Genomic DNA, 19,907 nt, shown 5'->3' with positions numbered 1-19,907 from the left:
AGTCATAGAAACTGTGGTAGCTTATTACTTCATAAAGCCAGTGTGGGTATTTCAGAATGATTAAAGCATGAGAAATTTGACCCTGACAAACTTAGTTAATGTTTAAATTATTAGTTTCCCAAGAGAAGGAAATGGAGAATAAGAGGGCCAAAACAAAACAAAAGAAAAAAGGAAGCTGGCTGGCTTCAGCCAGATATGAAATTATCACCGCAAAGCTTTATTTTGTTTTCTCCAAGAGGAGAGGAAAGGAAGTTCAGGTGTTGAAAAATGCATTTTAACGTATATATATACACAAAAAACAATGACAGTGGATTTGGATAGTAACTGGGGTCTATGATAATTTTATCAAGCCATGTAATTAAAAAGCCAGCACGGCTTAACTCCAAATTATGGAAACAACGGAGGGAGAAGCCCTACATTAAACAAAACTATCTTTCTTTCAGACAAACCAGAAAAAGCAATCTGCTCATGAGGGATTATTTGCTTTCTGTTTTAAAGTACTTCTCAAATGAACTATCTTATTCATGCCAAAAAGCCAAGCGGCCACTGCAGCTGCAAGATACTCCTGATGAAATTGTGTCTATTCGAGAGGCTGGTGTACAAATTACTGTTATAATGAGAATACACGGAGGAAGCAGGTGCTTGGCCTGGAAAAGGTGCAGTTTTAGATTGCGACGACTCGGAGAAATACAGTGCTTTATAAAAACGTGTAATTTCTCATCCCCAGAACTTGGCCAATGGCCTGTCATCACCCATTTGTGGATCCAGGCAGACAAAACTAAATGGACCAGCTCTCAGAGACACAAAGGCAAGAGCGATGACGAAGTCTTCATCAGATTTAGAAATGATGACTTGAAACAAAGTTGGTCCTCAGGTCACTGTCCTGAGGAGACCCTCTGAACTTCCCAGCCCTCAGGGGGTCAGCTCGAAAACAGAGTTGTCAAGCCTCTGTCCATCCTCTCCCTGTGGACTTTGCCTCTTATAGACAACACTCAATATTAAGCAAGCTAACAAGCAATGAAACCAGGGGATAGAAGACTAAACAATTTTACCAAAGAATATTAATCTGATCAGACAATCAAACAAATTCTAGGAGATCTTATTCCCAGGGAAGCAAAATAAACTCTGAAGTGCTTCAACAAGATATAGGAACTCAATTCAGCATGACCTTACCTCCCAGCATACAGAGGGAATCACAAGGGGTCTCAGATTGTCACACTTACTGAGTTGAGAGTCCTGGTCCAAGTAATGACCACTTCAGCTGACTGTGTATTTTCATTTTGCCCTCAAGCCAGAGACCACTAGGCATACACGCGTAGCTGAACAAGTTGGGTTTATTGCTCTTTGTAGCAGAGAGCACACATACTAGGGAGATGTGAGGTGTCTCACTAAAAATATTAAAATGACTTATTGCAGGTTTGGAGCTTGTGAGCAGGTTATAGGGTTGGGGCTTTGCCCAGGATTGCATGCCATTGGGAACAGAGGCAAGTGATTTGGTAACTTAATACATCTCGTCAGGTGCAAGGAACCAGGCACGGCTGAAGCTGCAACAGGTGAAGATGCTAATGCATACTGGTCAGTGCAGGGGCCGTTTGGCTATTTGTGTGGTTTGGACAACGCTCATGTTTTTGTGTTCAGACATGATTACAGAGAACTCCTGTTTTTGTTTCAATTTTTCATGGTCACACAATGGCCCTGCATGGTGTGAAATGGTTTCTATTCCACAGACCCCACGGGGCCGCGGCGTCAGGCCAACTCCTAGCAGCACCCAGGCCTGGCCGATGGTCCCTGCCAGGTGCGAGCCATTAGGTGCTGCTTTCTTTCCCCTGTCTCAGTAGCTGAAGGAAAAATGGGACACGCAGAAGAGGCTTGCTGAACAGTGAAAATAGACAAAGACATCCAAGGCGGACGTTGGCAGTGTCCAAGCACCACGCAAAAGAAGGAACTGCTATCTGTGGGTATTTTAGTCCCACGTTTATGTACTTTAAACATCCAGCTCCTCTGGCAGCATCCCTTTGTTTTCATGTTCATCAAGGAACTTTTATCTTGAACTTATCTTTTTGTGTGTCTTCATAGAGGGTAAGAATGTTCTGGAATTTTTAGCATGATAATTGATGTATTTCTAATAATAAATAAATTTACCTTATATTTATATATACTTTGTATATATAATTACACATAATTTTTATATATTTAAATATATAAAGTAAATACCATGACCACACTTTCCTGCCCTCTTGCAATATCCTGCTTCCCGTTGTCCGGCCCAAATAGAAACCAGTAAGTTATTCTGATTTGAACTCATGTCAAAAAGAAAACAAAAAACAAAAAAAAACATTCAACCCCCCAAAAATCTAGGCATTTATTTCTAAACTTGCTACATCTTAGCTTTCTCACGCATAAAAGTAAGATAGCATCTTTCCCTTATCATAAAGCATTTCGTGTCTAGTGCGTGGTAAGAGCTCAATAAAGTACTGCTACTGTTGTGATTTTTACCTTGTATTTTCCACGTCACTTTTCTCTTTCCCTTTTGTATTCCCCCTCCTCTTGAAGGTATACATCCCCTACTTGCCTCCTCAGCTTCACACTTCTCCTCCTACTTAAGATCTGCAGAGGTTATCACACAGGGGCCTCAACGCCAGCCTGTTCCAGACTGGACCAGTTCCTTTCATTCAAAGCTGCCTCCCTCCGTCCACTGCCTCGGTTTGACTTTCTGCTCCCCTAGTCATGTGACCCTGCACAAGTTATCTTACTTTCATTCTGTACCTCAGTGGACACATCTGTAAAATGACAGTAGCTGCCTCACAGGGGTGTAGTGAGGATTAAATAAATTAACACACTTCCGAGAATGCCTGGCGCACAGTAACGTTCGTTAATATTAGCAGCTGGAGTCATCCTTTTCCTCCTCTTCATCACCGTCACCCTTAATAAGCCAGCTTCACACCCTTTATTCCCTGACTAATGACACTACCGTGCAACCAAAGCCCTAAGTTGGAGACCTTCTCTTCTTCCCTTTCTGCCTCCTCCCCGACATCAGCTTAGTGATCCAGTCTTGTGCATCCTCTCCCTGGAACAGCCCTCCCGACTCCTCCCCCCGCCCCTCTGGGTTCTCTTCATCTTTCTCCTGCAGTGGTCTCCAAATGCATCTTCCCACCTCCGGTATGTCACCTCCCAGCCAATCTGCCTCCTACATCACAGCCATAGATCTCATTCTGAAATCCAAATGTCATTGTAACAAACGCATTGTGTTTACCACACGCCAAATACTACTCGGAGCGTTTTATAATGTTAACGCATTTGTTACCTGTATTCAATTTCCCCTTCATTCATATATTATTTATTTACTTAATACCTCTTATATTTGTTCAGGTGTCCGGGATCCTGCCAGGAAACAGATGGCATGCCCAGAGGTGGTGATTTGAGGACAGGTTCACCAAGGGACCACTTACACTGATGTGAGCAGCTTGCAGGGAAAGCACACGGCTGGTGATAGCGGGGCTCCACCACCATTCCTAGGCTTGATGGGGTGAAGGAAAGGCATAGCGTGCTCACCAGACCTGGAAGGAGAAGGTTGCATGGAGGGGAAGTGTCGAAAAAAGCTAACCCAAGGCAGACAACGGTGTGGGGAGCAGCCAACCCTTTCTCCCATACCCTGCATCTCATTACCCAGCCTACATGGACACCAAAAGGTAAGAAAACCTATTGATGCGGTGTCTACAGTTCAGCCTCCTGGGGGCATGGAACAGGGTGAAAACATGGAAACGGGCGATCTGGAGGGGCAGACCTCTTACTTAGCCACATATGTGAGCCAGCCCCCACTGCTCTAGGGGAGGAATGTCACGGGACCTTTCCTGGCGCGACAAAAGTTACCTCCTCACAACCCTCGATACCCAGTGCTCCAGCAAGAGCAAACAGGATGGATGGAATCCCCGTGTTCCTGAAGCTTTCATAGAGTAGTCCTTAAATGAGGTCTATAAAATTCATAGGTTCCAGCCTATTCTTCTGCCATGTTTTCATGTTTATACCACTTGCCAGCCACAGTCAGGGAATAGGAACTCACACCCACTCTTCTTTGCTTCAGCCCCTAGTTCATGCTCAATCTCACTGCAAAGAAGGTTGGAAAACATAGAAGAGCAAATGAAATATTGTAGTTAGTCCCACTGTCTGTTTCTTAGTATTTTTTGCTTACTTCCTAGTTCTTAGCTTTGTTCTATTTAACAAAGCCCTAACATCAAGTCGGCCAGTCAATGGCAGTTCTCTTGAGATATTTTTAAGAATGAAAGCGGCACACAGACAAATTTTATCATTAGCTAACACGCATAAGCTAGCAGCCCACCACTGCCGGAAAGAGCTGGAGAAACAGGCCGTGCATTTCTGTTAAGGAAATTCATGCTGGTAATTTTATAACTCAGTTGTGACAGCGGAAGTAAAGAAGGCTGAATTTTCTTCACGCTGTCACGTGCCAGTTATGAATTTAGTGCCTCTGGGCTCCAAACTCCGCCTCAGTACAGGCTCTGTGACAACAGGCTGCCTTCCTCTGGGCACGTCTTCATCACGTGAGACGATGCCAGGCCCTGTCGGTAGAGGGCACTGGAGGGCCTTTGCTGGAGGGAGGGAGGACTTGGCCGCTCCAGCAGCTGTGTGGTTGTGGTGGGTAAGCAGTGAGTCGGGGAGGACATCGGGTGGCTTCTGCTCCAGCCACGGTCCCAGAGTGCACATTGCCTTGGCCACTTCCAGCCCTGACTGGCCTTGTTGGCCACCTTCCCACAGCCGTCCCGACGGATAAACCGCACACTCCAGGCCTCCAGCCTTCAGCGGTGCCCTGACTTTCCTGCAGGCCCACCTGCCTGGAGACTGTCTCCTGGGGTCCTTTCCATGTGACTGTGGGGTGTGACTGACCACCTGCATACAGTGCAGGTTTTGCACATCCAAGGTGGGGCTGAGTAATTGTAGCCAGAGGTTCCAAAAGCCCCAAATAATTACCATCCAGCCCTTCAGAGAAAATGTGCTGATCTCTGTTCTAGCCTATTAGTGGAAGCAAACAAGAGTAAAAAATAGTAAAAGAAATACAAAGCGTCTTATTAAATAATTTCTGTCGCTCTATTTGTTTTTTCTCCATGAAAGTGGTATTTCCATGTTATTCTCTACTTTTTTATTGTTAACCCTCAAGGTTTTTCAATGAACATGTATTTTATGAATAAACTCAGTACAAATGTGGATTCAAAAATACCTCCTGCTGTGATTTGGGTTACTCTGCGCTGTGAATGGTCTTGGGAGCAGATGCTCTATTTGTCCTTTGTCTGAGTTTTAATTCCCTCCTCACACAAGAAAGCCAACGGGTATTATTTGAAGGTATGGGTTTGTTTTACAGTAAGTGCCTAAATATGGCAACCTTTATCTACTCCTGGAAAGAAGTGAGACTTTCTGGAAAATCATATGGTCTTTTCGTTTGTGGGTAGTGTATTTTAAAAAACCAGGCAAGATTTCAGAACTAAGCTAATGCTTGTTTTTCCCCCTCTCCCTGCCTGAACTTTGGCTGTCACCTTTCTTCTTCCTCTACCTCACGCCCCAGTTTATTGGGGTCAAGGTTGCTGGGTGCCGTGATAAGAAATAATGTAGTGAATTGTGTTCTTCTTTGGACTGTAATTTTTCTTGAGATTCAACAGATATAAACACTATTGCATTCTAATTTTCCTCACAAGATATTGTTATAAAAAGTCCTCAAAATCTCTTTTTTTTGGCATCTCATAGCATCTTTAAAAGGGCTAATTCTCCTGCATGTCAGTTATTTACCTCTTGCGCATGTGGTGTAGTTAATATGGATACATCATGGTAAATTACAATACAAAGCATATTTAGGCTTCAGATGGCTAACAAGGGGAAATACTTTGTTTAAATAGGATAACAGATCAAGGAAAAACATGTATTTGCGGATCCATGGTCTTTTCTTTGCAAACTTGTTTTTTTAAAAGAAATTCTCTATTTGGTTGTAGCACCCTTAAGGCAATCAATTGATATTTAGTATTTTTAAACTTTCAGAGAAAACATTTCCTTTTTAAAAAAAATCTTTTAAGAAAGCTAACATACAAAAATTAAAAAGATATGATGGGTATGTCTTCACAAGCACGTGGCGGAGCCCTCAGATGTTTTTCCCAAATTGTTTCTAGAGCAGGTTAAGAAAAGGAAATTCTTTAAAAAAAAAATAGCATCGGTAAATGCTGTATGCAGGGTATGAGATGGAAGCATTATAGACACTAATGTTTATCTCCTGAAATTTCCATAAGGGCCATGAGGGTAGAGACCTCATCTCATTTTCTCACCACTGCTTTCCCAGCACCTAGCTCACAGTAGGTGGTTAACAACAATCTGTGGAATAAAGTTTGTATGCTCTCAGGCCTCCCCAAACCCTCAGGTACCTCGTTCCATCAATTATCTTCATTCTCCAACCTCTCTCTCTCTACTGGCTCAGACTGACCCTCAGCAAAATGATCATGCAGATTATGGAAAACCTCTGCTCGCCCAGTCCTGACCACTTGCCCTGTCCTGCCTGACTTTCCTTCACAGCCAACTACAAGGCCTTTGTAGAGACAGAAACGCTGAAGTAGGTAGAGTTATTTTGGTCTCATGGAAGTCCCAGCTCCCACCTTTGCCAGAAGTCCTTATTTTCAGGAGGGATGTAAAGAAAACCTTCCCCACAGCTCTACATTGTGTCAAGTTACACAGCTCTGCTCAGGGGCAGCCTTGAGCTCCTGCGGTAAGTCCTGCAATAAGGCTTGTCCTCCAAACCGATTCTGGCCGAGGAACATTCCCAGCTCTAAGTTTACTTCTCCAAGTATACTTGCTCCAGTCTGAGTTTGGGACAAAGCAGAAGTGTGCAGTTGGGGGTGGGGACTGTGGCATTGGCTGTGGTCCGAAGAAACACTTGCATGCAGCAAAAAATAGTTTAAGAAATATTAAAAAATGTCTCCCAGCTACATATAAGGAGATATTTTAATAAAGAGCACAAACTAGAACATACAAAATGAGAATTGAAACTAAACAGAAACTTAGATGTCACCTAGGATTTTATGCTGATTCCAAGCCACATGGTGATCCTTAATTCACATTTTATAGTACTTTAAAGGAAATTCAAAATGTTAAGGAACAATGTGTAATAAAGTGACACTTTGATAAAGAAATGGTCATTATTTATCCATACACCTGATTGAAGATTTACATCAAGCTCACGTTTTATAGCAGTGATTTAACCAGAGCAAACATTTTCATAAAACCATGATATAAATAACAAATGCCTGTGCTTTTCGTAATAAAAGCTCATACAAATGACAAATTCAAAAAAGAAAAAGTAGCCTTTTCTGGCTAATAGTTACAAATGATTTAAAAGAAGCTTTAGCCATTCAATTGATATCAGTTCACAGAGCTCTGTACAAGTAAGTAACTTTTGAAAGTAAGATTCACCATCTTCTTAGCAATAAAGAAAACCTCTCAATTTCTCCAAAGCCAATATAATAATCCTAAGGGAAAATAACTATTTCTCTTCTTTACCCTTTAAAATTTAAAACTTAGTTTTAACCACATTTTCAATAAAAATTTCATTCCATATCAGAAATGGTATAATCCTTTAAAAACCCAAGTTTTAAACACTTACTTCTTCTCTGCCCATAATACAGATACGTTTATACATTATCAGTAACACAGAGGGTATCTTGGTGTAGAACGTTTATTTATTTACTTTTTCCATGAAACACTCCAAGTTTAGGTCAGTGGGAAACAATTTTATCAAAGAATTGTACATTTCCTTCCCACGTATCTTGCTTTGCATTAGGCAATGACATTGTGATCCATTTCACTACAATATTATAAAATATTTACAGAAAAATATTAAAAATAACTCAAACACGAAAGGCAAGATGGGATGAAATACGCTGTTTTTTCAGAAATCTCTACTCCAGTGCCGACAGCACACAAGAAGAGAATCAAAACAAATGAGTAAGGAAGCTCCCCCGGATCACAAGTTTCCAAAGAAATAGAGAAGAGGAGGAAACGGGATGAAATGGTGGTGTGACAGGGAACGGGTGTTAGCAGCACTGCTTCAACAGCCCATCTATCTGAAGAAATACCCTCTCTTATATGCAGTAAATGCTGAACAAGGCTGAACTTTAGGACAGTTCCTTGAACTGAAATTAAAAACACCCTGACAGTGAAAGCAGCTCCTTCACCTAAGGTTAGTAAGAGCCTCTTTCTCCATGAGCCACTGATGGGAACAGAAGCCTGCTCTGCCATCAAAAGCTGTCACAGTAGCCCCTCCATCTCTTTCATGAAAGCTTCATAAACGTCATCCTTAGTTTGTACAGAGACGGGAACAGATGGACCAGACTTGGGGGCCGCTTTGGCAAGAGGCGCAGCAGAATCATCCTCCGACTTTCTCTGGGGAGTAGCAGTAGCCCCTTTATTCTCCCGACGGACCCTCAGTGCAGTGGGCACGAACCGAGTAATCTCTGCCTTGGGGTTAGTGATCTGCGGCTTGGCGCTGATGGTCGCCGTGGCTTTCTTCTCAATGGTGGCTGCGCTGGTATCATCCGCCTTGGGTCGCTGAATCAAGTTGGGCGGAGCACTTAAAACCCCGGGGTTCGGCAAGGGAGCTGGTGGGAAAAGCCCAGGTGGGGCAGGTCCAAGTGGAGGCACCAAAGGTGGGCGCATCATGCCAGGACGAGGTGGAGGGATACCTAAAGCAGGCGGAAAACAGACAGATGAATACCACAAGAGAAAAATTTAACTACTATTAAGGATGTTAAAAACACAAGTTGACAATTTAAAAAAAAATGGACAATTTATACAAAGTAAGCTGAAACCATGCTGCTTGCTATTTGAAACTCGGGAACCTTTTTAATACAAAACATTATTCACCTTCAGTCTGTATCCCTGTACTTACGTTTTTTTCCTAATATACTACTTTAAACTGCAAAGGAAAATTAACAATACCAACTGGTTTCAAATATAGTGTCAAAATTGTCAAATCTGAAACTTGACAGCCCAGGAGTCTGTTCTAACTGTGTAGTGCAGATGCTATTAAAACCAAGGCTGGGGATTTGAGTCCCTTGTATTGTTTACTGATTTGCAATAATCCTCCCTCTCAAAGGTTAACTCAATGGGCAGGAAATATAATTTTAACCCTGGAATGAAAGAATCTGACTAATCACAGTATGTCACCATTACTGAAAAAGATTCATGTTTTATTGTTGGCTCAGACATACCATCATCATTTACGAAGAAGTGTGTATTTAATTTTCTCCAAATGCTCTTCGAAGACTGAATACAAAGGATCAAATTTCATCAAACGTAAGATGCTATTCCTATACAGACTCATAATTATTCCATATACCACTCCAAGTCCAAGCTGAGGAGCTTAAAAGGAGACTTTCACATTATACTAAGACAGTGCAATAAACCAGAAATACACCTGCCACATATAAGACCACAGGGAAATTTGCATATCTAACCTTGATACAGCGTAGAGAGAATGGAAAAAAAACTCCCCTATGACTGTAAACTTTAAGTTGGTATTCATGCAGATGAATGGAATGACTTCACAATTCTAAGTGTAGTCCCTAATAAAAATCTTAAATGAAGAATAATCCGAAGTATTTTCTGGCTGGGCAAAGTCCCTCATGTGACAGGCAGTATCAAATGCAAATACTGTCTGGAAGAACTCAACTTCAATCCAGGCCAAAATCAATTAAAAAACACCGTTTTAAGATACCCTTTGATTTCAGGATATTGAAACGTGAAAATATCTTAGAGCAAATGAAATATACAGTAGACAAGTTTTTGTAATAGAAAGCAAAGCTTCACCTGGAGGTGCAGGGGGAGGTAGCCTTGGAGGGGGACCCCGAGGAGGAGGGCCAGGAGGCAGACCTGGAGGTGGACCTGGGGGAGGGCCAGGGGGTCGGCCTGGTGGTGGTCCTGGAGGTAAAAGTCTGGGTAAAGGCCCTCGGAGGCCTGGCATTCCAGGTGGTCTCAGGAATGGAGGAGCTCCTGAAAATAGAAAAGGGATTAATTAATGGCAAACAAATATATCTGAAGTAGTAATTGTGGTAAAAGGTAACTCAGATGTGGTTTGATGTATCACTTTAACCTGAAATCAAAGAACTTCAAAAACTGATTAAAACATATTTAGAAATGAAATTCATTCAATATCTGAGCACTAGAGACAGGGTACTGAATTTGTTATGAACCACTTCTTTTATTTCCCAGCACTGACAAGAAGCATACTCAATCACAGCTCTGCTGGACTGGAAATACATGGAGATGAGATTTCTTAAATGGTTCCAATATATTCAGCTGAAAATGGAATGTAAAACAGGATGCTTAAAGGACTTCCTCAAACTCATTAAGACATACAGACAAGGACCACTGAGAATGACATAAGATGGGTAATTTTGCTTTGCACCAGTCAGAAGACAAACTCAACTCAAGAAGACTTAACTGGCTGACTGTAGGATGGAGTAAAATCATAATCAGTCAAGAAGTTTTATATGCTGTTATAAACTGCAAATAAATGTTTATACTTTTACGTTGAAGACTTGTTTAATATTGATGACTCCTGTCTCTAACTGTAAAGATTACATCGACACCCAACAACTCCCAGCCAAAGGATATGCAATGGTATTTATCATGCTCTAGGCCCACTCCCTACCAACTCAGAACTGGGTCAGCTAGTCACATTAAAAACGAAATCCTAAAGAAACCCTAAATTACATACTCCAGTTTCTGCCTACTAAAATCAGAACTAACAAACTCTAAAAAAGGAAGAGTTTTGGAGGAAAGGATGACCGTCAGAAATACTACGACTTGCAAACAATGTTGTAGGAATGAACAAGCTGTGCCTGTGCTCTGAGAATCTGCTATTTCTTAGGGAACTGCACCAGGAAGAAAGAAGAAATCATCAATACTAACGATGCATGCTTTTTGGAATAACTTCACTTTAACCACATTTAGGCTTGTTTCTTCACAACAGTTAAGTGCTTACCTGGAGGTGGTCCAGGAGGAAGGCCTGTAGGTGGTCCAGGTGGCCGTAAAGGTGGAGCAGGTGGTGGTCCAAGAGGAGGTGGTCCTGGCATGGGAGGAGCTTGTATCTGAGAAGGAGGAACAGACTGTGGAGGAGCTTGCTGCTGGGAAGCAGCAGCAGCTGTGCCATCAGAAAGAGATTCCTCTTTATGCTGCTTTTGTGATTGCTTTTCTGCTTCAGAGTCATCAGAATCATCTTCATCATCGTCCTCTGAAAATTCCTCTACTTCTCGTCCCTCCTCAGGGATTTCCTGACCTGAAAGGAGTTTTAAACCAGTTTCAAACCAGATGGAGTTGATTCATTTTTCTTACAGCCTGTAAAACAGCAGTGCCTGAAACACATGCTTAATAAATGCTTTCTTAAAATAACAACCAGTCTTCTTCGATAAAATACTCAGATAAGTAAGAATAAGACAGAATTCTACTCGTCTACGCTGGTACAGTGCTGGCTTTACAACGGGACAGACCTGGATTTAAATGCCGGTCCAATCGTGTATTAGCTGTGTAACTTTGGGCAGCTTACCTCAATGCCTCTGAACCTTGACTTTTGAAAAACAAGGACTTATTACTTCAAGGTTGCTGAGATATTAAATAGGAAAATGTAAGTAAAGCAGCTGGCAGAAAGGAATACCAAACAGTGATTCACTCCTCTTTCCTGCTTTACCTGCCATTCGAAGCATCATGGCTTGAAGAGGAGTCAGCTCCTTCATGTTCTTCTTCTTCTTCTTTCTTGATTTTCCAGGCATATCTGCAAATCGTACACTCAGACCTAAAGGGCCAGAGAAGGGAGAGTGGAGTGGATTGGGATGAACACAATTCATATGTGCTTGCTGTAAAACAAATGCTAGAAAGTACTTGATATAATTGCTGTCTACTACCTGGCAGGAGATAAGAGCAGAGAGACATAGCTGTGCTAAAGTCAGTAAATCAAATGCCAACTGGGGGTAAATATATGCTACAGTGATTTAAAAGTTGCAAATTTTTAAAATGTAAAGAATACTAATAACATCTTTATGTCAATAAAATTGAAAACCCAGGTAAAAATAATAGACAATTTTCTAGAAAAATATAAATTACTTACAATTGGCCAAAGAAGCAGTAAGACTACACATAAAAAACCTGAAATGGTAGTCAAAGATTGATTCTCTAAATGGCACCTCACCCAAATATCTGTACAAGGTAATTCAGCCAAAGTTACAGAAATTTTCTGTAAAAGGGCATAGGAAAAGATGGAATGCTATCCAGAACTCGAAGCTAGCATAACCCTACACCAAGATTAACCTGCTGGCCAACATAAAATATAAGCAAATTGAATCCAGCAGTGTTTTAAAAGAAAATTTTATCATAAGCACATAGGGTTGGTACCAGAAATGCAAAATGGTTTAACATTAGTGAAGCCATGAATTAATTCATTACAACCAACAACTTAAAATGGTGCGATAACAGCTTTCTTATTCTTAGATGGTAAACATTTACAGGACAGAAGTTCCATGTGGAAAGGGCTTTGGTTTTGTTTACTCTGCATACCTAGAGTTTAAAAAATGCCTTGCACGTGGTAAAACCTCAGTATTAGCTGAAGGTCAAATCAGTTAGGATAACCATTTCCAGCACATGTGCATCGATCAATATATTTAAGAAAAACCAGTTGTCCAAACAAGATGAAAAAGAGGCAAATGATCAGAGTCTAGAGAAAAATGGAACTGCCGTGGCTCCAGTGGTTTCCAGTTTCTAGCACCAGCTCCTACACTAGAGTCCTCAGTAATGTTTCATCACCAGCTCTATCCACCTCTGCAAACCAGTTTTTTGGTTTGCAACGATGATTCTTAAGAAATATGCAGAGAAAAAACCGTCATCATTATCAATACTAATATTAGAAGTATGACTAATACACAAACATTGTGCGGCAGGCTGCAAAAACAATTACAAAAGCAGCTCCAAGACTACTGAGGTGTGACAGATTATACATCTTGTAAATTTTCTCGATGAATGCCATAGCTACTTTTTAGAAGTGCATGTAACTCAGTATGAATTTATAATAATCAAGCAAACAGGTGACATACATTATCAGTATGATGTTTCCATTAAATCTTGATTCCACTCACAGGTGCACCTATGTTTTAATTATGGCTCTGATTCATATCTGATACCATGGTAACAGATACCATGAACACAGAAAATTTCAAGGACTTTAATTTAAATGTAGATATGTAAGCAGACTCACTAAAAAATGTAACTATGGTTTTCTTAACATGAGTATATGATTATTCTTCATTCTTTCCCATACATACCCACGGTAGTACCTCTTCATGCTGCTAAATAGCTATTATCTTTTCTCCAAAAGTGGACTTTACTACATAGACTTTTTTTTTTATTACATTCACTGTTAGTTTCCCACCCCCTCCTCATGAATATCAATTGAGTACTCACTACATGTCAACAACTTTGAAATTTTGGAGATATAAAGATGAATAAAGCACTGACCCCTCCTTTCAAGGAGCTCACAATTACTGTCAGAGATCATTAACAAGTCAGGATCTTTAGCTTGTGTGTTTTTTATTGATCAGTACCAGGAAGCTCTCATCTGCACGTACCTGTCTTTTTTTCTTCATTGTTTTCTCTCTCATTATCATCTCGGTGCAAAAACTCGTCCCCTTCACTTTCTCCATCTGATCTGTCAGTGTCACTGTCATCAGTGCTGTCATCGTGCTTATCTTGATCCATATCTTCAGGATAGCCGTCATCCTCACTGGTGCTGGAAACGTCATCATCGTGACCCCGCTGAGCTGAAAAGGGAGGAAGGAGCCGGGACAAGACATGTGACTGGGTCCTCCACTAAATGGCGCACCAAAATACAGAAGATCATGCTATTTAACTCAGAATAATTTGTTTTAAAAACTTCTATATATGACCTCAGCTATTCATACAGTCTGACAATATTTTCACTTGACAATAGTTTCAAATTCTCTTTTTTGATAATGTAAGATTTTTTTAAGGTTCAAATTTGAAAACAAATTCCACTTAGAAAGTTGTATACACGCATACACATACACAGTCACTGTGACTGTATACAATGGTGCTCTAGTCTAATGACGATAAAGCTAAACGAGAAATGGGTATCCAAGTCTTAAGAAACTGATGGTGAGAGAGTGACATCGCCAGGAAAAGGCTAATTTAAAACACAATAAACATTTCTATACTTCCTTATGCATGCTTTTACTAGCGTAGATGCCATGATTTGTCCATCTGTTGCTATGTACGTGGTATCCTCATTTATTTCTGGTGAAAAAGATGTTAAATCGCCAACATAAAAAATAATAGCGGAAAGGTTCTAAGAACAAAAGCCAACAGTCACTCCTTACCAAGTTCAGGACTATATAGCATGTCTTCATCTCGCCTACGAGCAGGAAGGTCTAGGGCAAAGCCCACTTTACGGCCATACATTTGCAAGACTTGAGGAGGAGGTGGACCAGGGGGAGGACCAGGAGGTTTCCTGCCAGGGGGCAAACGTGGAACACCATGGCCAAGAAGAGGAAGTATAGAAACTGCCCGAGTTGGAGGTCTGTAAAGAAATGTTTATAGTAATCATATTAACACCAATGAGATATTTACTTCCTCTTATGAACAATTTCCATAGGACTTCTCATTTCATATCTAATCAAATGAGGAACTGCTTACACTCCCACTTTTATCTCCCACTGCATTAATTTGGCACAGTCAAGAGGCATTTTAAATAAATGTTACTTGATTACTTTACCACTTCCTTACCCATAGGCTGACGTCTTCTTAAGGATGGAGGGTGGCTGGGCACCAGGAAGTGGAATGTCCTGGATCAAGATGTTAGAAGGAGCATGCGGCATATCCGGCAAAGGAATGCTCTCCACTTCCACGTGCTGAGCATTCTGAAACGCAGAGAGTCTTTCAGTAGGTAAGAGGAATCCAAAAACTCAACACTAAAAACCCAATGTCAGTTGTTTTGTAACCTGGGTTTGCTCTCCAACTAACAGAAATATCATGAAAAAAATAGAAAGCCTCAAGTCAGTATTTCTAGACTGTCAAGGAATTGAAACTTGGAAACAGCATATATTCAGTGGTAGAGCCTGGGCTGTAAAAACAGTCTGCCTTGGCCAAATTTCTGTCATATACAAGCTGTATGAATAAACACATCACCTTAGCTTCCTGATCTGCAGAAAGGGACCCATACTACCTACTTTACCAAAATTGTATCATTTGGTTTTTTTATATTTTTGAGGCAAAATTTACAATGAAATGTACAAATTCAATGAGTTCTGACGTGCATATACCTCATATTCCTTCCCGGTCAATCCCTAATACTATCCCAAGGCAACCACTGTTACAAATGTTTTCTTCCATAAATTAGTTTTGCCTGGTCTAGAATTTCATACAAATAAAATCATAACTATGAAGAAAGCACAGCATATTTTTAAGATTTAGCCATTAAAAAAAGGTTTTTTTTTACCCATGCTGTTGTATCAGTTGACCATTCCTTTTTATTACTGAGTAGTATTCAATTTTATGAACATATGAATTCATTTCTTCATTATCTTATTAATTACTTATTTATTTCTTCAATATCTATTACTATGTTGGGAGATGGATCAATTTCTCTTGTATAAACACACAGGTTTTGATTCACTGGCTAATTGGGTAGGTGTATGTTTAGTTTGACAAGAAATTACCAAGAGGAGGAGGTTCAACATGATCATCTCTCTCATTAACTGTAAGAGCTGACTTAAATAGAAAATTTTAGTTTATCTCTCAAAAGAAACTTGATTACCTTGACAGCATCAAAATATTGGCTAAGTTGAGCCCTCTTCTGTTCATATTCTACTTCTAGCTTTCTCAATTCTTTGTAAATATCTGGATTCTCTTTTTCATAGAGTCGGAGAATACGTTCAAAGGTTTCACGTAGCTTTTTACGCTTGTCTTTCAGCACTTTCTCATTTAACTGTGGCTGCTGCACTGGGTTAAACTCTGAGAGAAAAGAGCAGATTATGAAATTAAATGCAGAAAAAGTCAGTTCACTTAGGTATCAATTAGGTAAAGCTAAATAATGGCTTCCCTCTTATTCGAGATGAGATTTCCAGTTTATAACAGCCCCCACTCCATTTTGTTTCCCTGACACTAAAACTAAATCCACGCATCACATGCCATCATGCTTTTCTATCTTTCTTATGTCTGTATCACTTCACTCATTCGTTCCTGCCTCTGTGTAGGAGGCAGGACCATTAATCCTGGTGTAAAATCCAGACTTTTATAAATTCTTACCCATTTCATCCAATTTTTCCATGTCCCGGATAATCTGTTTGGGATCTTTCATCTTTAAAACTGCAGCTCGTACCATCATACGCTGTTTTTTGTTCTTTGAAAAATGAAAAAAGAGCAAATTTCAAGAAGCTGAACACCCCTGAATTTTTATTTCAAAAATCGACTGAAACTGAAGTTGAACTTCTCCTTGGTTTCTAATCACTTGTTTCAACCACCAGAAACAGTTATGTAATTTTTTGCTCTCAAAAATGCTTCTACTTTAGACAAAAAGATGTTATTTATTAGAAGTGCTTTCTTAAGCATTTCTTTTAACCTTGTGAGATCTTTAGCAGTTCCCAATATTTTAAGGTATTTAAAAAACAACAACAACAACAAAGCTTGCAGCTAAATTCTAAAATATATTAGGGAAGTCTTACAGAATTTAATGCTAGCAATGAAATAAGAACAGTTGAAAACTATTAAAAAACCAGGTTCTCTCAACATGTAAGGTATGATACTAAAATGTAAATCCTATCTTAATCGGGGGAAGCTTTTTTGCCACAACTAAATAATCAGGAAAATGGATGTACAAAGCTTTTTAGCATCACTTTTACTCCCACTCACTAATTCAGTAGCTTTTAACAAAGCAGTATGTTATAATAAATAGCAAAAAAAGAATTATTTTTAAAGTATTTTAAGTCATTGTGAAAGGTAATTAAATAATGTTATAATAACCCATCATGAGCTTATCTGCAACGTTATTTCATTTCAGTTTCCAAATGTTTCCAAATTTTGGCTTAGTAAATCTTATGGTTTGTTATAAGAAGTATAAAGTATCTTTTCCGGTAAATAATAGGGAATGTTTTCTAAATCCACTCATCTCAAATAATAGGATGTGCCAAACTATGCTTATATCTAATAGAGTGCTTCTGAAATCATACCTTCTTTAATTCTCTCTTCCGAGCTTCTTTTCCTTAAGAGAGGGAGAGAAAGAGAAAACAAAACTTTCAAATCTTGAACATTAGCATTTTCTCCAATTTAATACAGAGAACTCTTTATTGTGGGAGGCTGCCCCGTGCACTGCAGGATATTTAGCAGCATTCCTTGCCTCTACCCACTAGATACCAATAGCACCCTTCTAATCATGTCGGCCAAAAGCATCTCAAGACATCTTTAAGTTCCTTAAAAAATAACTATGAATTTGAAGGAAAAAGATGCCACAAAATACTGAACAGGAACTTGCAAAACAATTTGTTCAAAATTCCAAATACAAAAAGAATGCTTTAATCCAATTCTACTTTGCAAGTCAATCAAATTAGAAATATGGGTACTAATTTTTTTTTTAAGTTTTAATCATGTGCACAGTAGAACACTAGATAACTTTATACAGCTGACACCTCCTACCGCTGATGATCTTGTAATTAAGACATAAAAAACCAGACTCCCTAAGGCTTGCGATTTTTACCACTCCTCCTCTCCATCGTTCCACGCTAATGGACACTTACTGGCTTGGTCTGTGGGGTTCATAAATTTTCCACTCTTGGTGGATGATGTCGATCTCCGTCCCATGTTGACAATTTGTATGGTTTACTTGTTTGTTTAGGAAAAGAACCAAAAAAAAAAAAAAAAACCAGAAAACAAAACCCAAAAAACCTGCAAAGACAAAAAAATAGCTTATCTTTCCTATATTAACAAAATTTCTTCCTTTTTACATTTTTTAAATTTTCTTCCTACCAATCTCTGAATAGAAACATTCCTTTGATTATTAAGACCTTGTTCTTTCCCTACTTTTGACTTCAGTGTCCAGGAAAGACAGCCTCAAATTCACCAACCACAAAAAATTAGATTCCTACTATTATTTACAAAGGTAATGGGTCTCAAGATCACTATGAATTCCATTAAATCATCAATTAACTTTCATCCATGGGTCACAGCACTGACTTGTCAATTGAAAGAATTCAGTCAGAAAATGCTCCAACAGAATGACACAAACCATGTACATGAGAAACCATTAGTTCTTTTTCTATATCCTCTTATCTGTTTATAAATAGGGTGAAAAAAAAATAAAAAGGGAATTAGGGGTAAGGATCTAGACTCAACGACAAACGGCTCATCCTTGCCTCTCTTCATGGTTTGTTGGCATGTATTCCTCATGTATTCCTAATACCTTTAAGACAGTAAAAATTCATTAATTTAAGCCTATTTAATTCAGATATAGTTCTAATTCAGACGTAATTCTTGACTCTTAAGCAGAAGCTTAAAACACAACTAAAAGTACAATATTGAAAATGAAAAGTATTATATGAGAGAACGTCTAAAAACGTCAACAGTAAGATACATATTTTTCTTACTAATACCTACTTGACCCCTAATTTATATTCTTTCATATAACCAAAAGGGATACTTGAGTTTGAGGGAAAACATTTTGTAAGTCAAAATTTTCATTAACTTAAGACCTCTATCACTTCTTCGTTATTCCAATGAATGAAGTTTAACTTCTTGATACTATTTCCAATAATAAAGGGTGATACATTTCCTTCCTTTTGAACGCAGACACTTTTAAAAGGTGGCAAAGGGACGATTGTGGGGTAAATTTTTTAGCAGACGTAAAATCACACTTCCCTTCATGAAGATTTTGTCAGGCAAGTTTATTAGTTAACGCCTCTTTCAGCAAGTGTTCAACTGCCTTGATTTCTGCTAAAAACTTCAAAGCTGTTCCAGTGGCAACAAATTTACCCTGTCAAAGGTTTCCTTCTCAGAAAAACTGGGAGCCGGGGAGAAAGGACGCGGAAACAAGCAAAATTAGCACAAATACAAGCTGTCACATCTTTTGATGGCCTGTATCTTTTTGGCTTTCCTCTCTCAATTACCCTCAGGCTCATGTTTTGACCGGCCTCTCCCACAACTGAAACCTAAAACAGATACGAATTACAGAGAATTTTTACAGAAAACATACGATCCTTAGTCTGCACAAACTACTTTCCTGCCTAAAAGCAGAGGCGATAAGGCGATCGGGCCACAGGCTATTTAGGGGAACTCTCAGCAGCCAAGAAGGCTCCAAAGGGATGGAGCCCAGGTCCACCAAAGGAGCCAAAAGCATTAGCAACTGCCGAAACCACAACGACAGTTGAGCCGGACTCGAGGTGCAAGATACCAATCCTAAGGCAAGCGCTCAACGTCAGGGGGCGGGCTGACCGACCCCGGCGAAGTCAGCCGCTAGATCGCTGGACGCCGCGCTGCCCTGGGCTCGGGGATCCCCTAGTCCGCGATCTGGGGGACCCCAACTAAAGAGAGGAGCGCGGGGCAGAGGGGCCTGGCGTCCCCGAGGCAACCGCGCGGGCCCCAGGAAGGGACGGGAAAGATGAAGACACGGAGGGAATGATCCCGCACACTCACACTTCTGCTGGGCTCCTGGGACTGTGAGACGCGGGAGGGGACGATCCTCGGCCCGTTTGACTTCGTAGGGGCCTTCACCTCCGCCTCCCGGTTAGCCACCCAGCCACCGCCATCTTGAAACCTCGCGCCCCTCCGCCATCCTTACGTCACTTCCTCTCCCTACCGGCCGAAGATCTCCG

General features: G+C 40.2%; 1 protein-coding gene across 1 annotated transcript; it reads right to left on the bottom strand.

Annotated features, from left to right (window-relative positions):
- Window positions 1-6,972: 6,972 nt before the first annotated feature.
- On the bottom strand, window positions 6,973-19,884 carry WBP11 (WW domain binding protein 11). Its single transcript, XM_006192111.3, has 12 exons — window positions 19,729-19,884; window positions 17,838-17,985; window positions 17,274-17,305; window positions 16,354-16,447; window positions 15,863-16,059; window positions 14,833-14,966; window positions 14,427-14,626; window positions 13,659-13,850; window positions 11,732-11,836; window positions 11,030-11,323; window positions 9,853-10,035; window positions 6,973-8,726 (listed from the first exon to the last, which is right to left on the bottom strand). Exons 2-12 carry the CDS (start codon window positions 17,899-17,901, stop codon window positions 8,293-8,295), a joined length of 1,929 nt encoding a protein of 642 aa, XP_006192173.1. The 5' UTR covers window positions 17,902-17,985; window positions 19,729-19,884; the 3' UTR covers window positions 6,973-8,292.
- Window positions 19,885-19,907: the final 23 nt, after the last annotated feature.

This window comes from Camelus ferus, chromosome 34 (genome assembly GCF_009834535.1).
Source record: "Camelus ferus isolate YT-003-E chromosome 34, BCGSAC_Cfer_1.0, whole genome shotgun sequence".
NCBI classification, from domain to species: domain Eukaryota; kingdom Metazoa; phylum Chordata; class Mammalia; order Artiodactyla; family Camelidae; genus Camelus; species Camelus ferus.
The sequence above is the reverse complement of the archived record's forward strand: the minus strand, read 5'-3'. Positions and strand labels throughout refer to the sequence as shown.

Excerpts from the sequence above, each read along its gene's own strand:
- WBP11 (XM_006192111.3), bottom strand. The coding sequence starts at position 17,901 with ATGGGACGGAGATCGACATCATCCACCAAGAGTGGAAAATTTATGAAC. Across the intron at positions 16,448-17,273 it reads GGAAGAGAGAATTAAAGAAG|AACAAAAAACAGCGTATGAT; the intron begins GTATGATTTCAG and ends CATTTTTCAAAG. Across the intron at positions 14,627-14,832 it reads AAGAAGACGTCAGCCTATGG|ACCTCCAACTCGGGCAGTTT; the intron begins GTAAGGAAGTGG and ends ATTTCTTTACAG.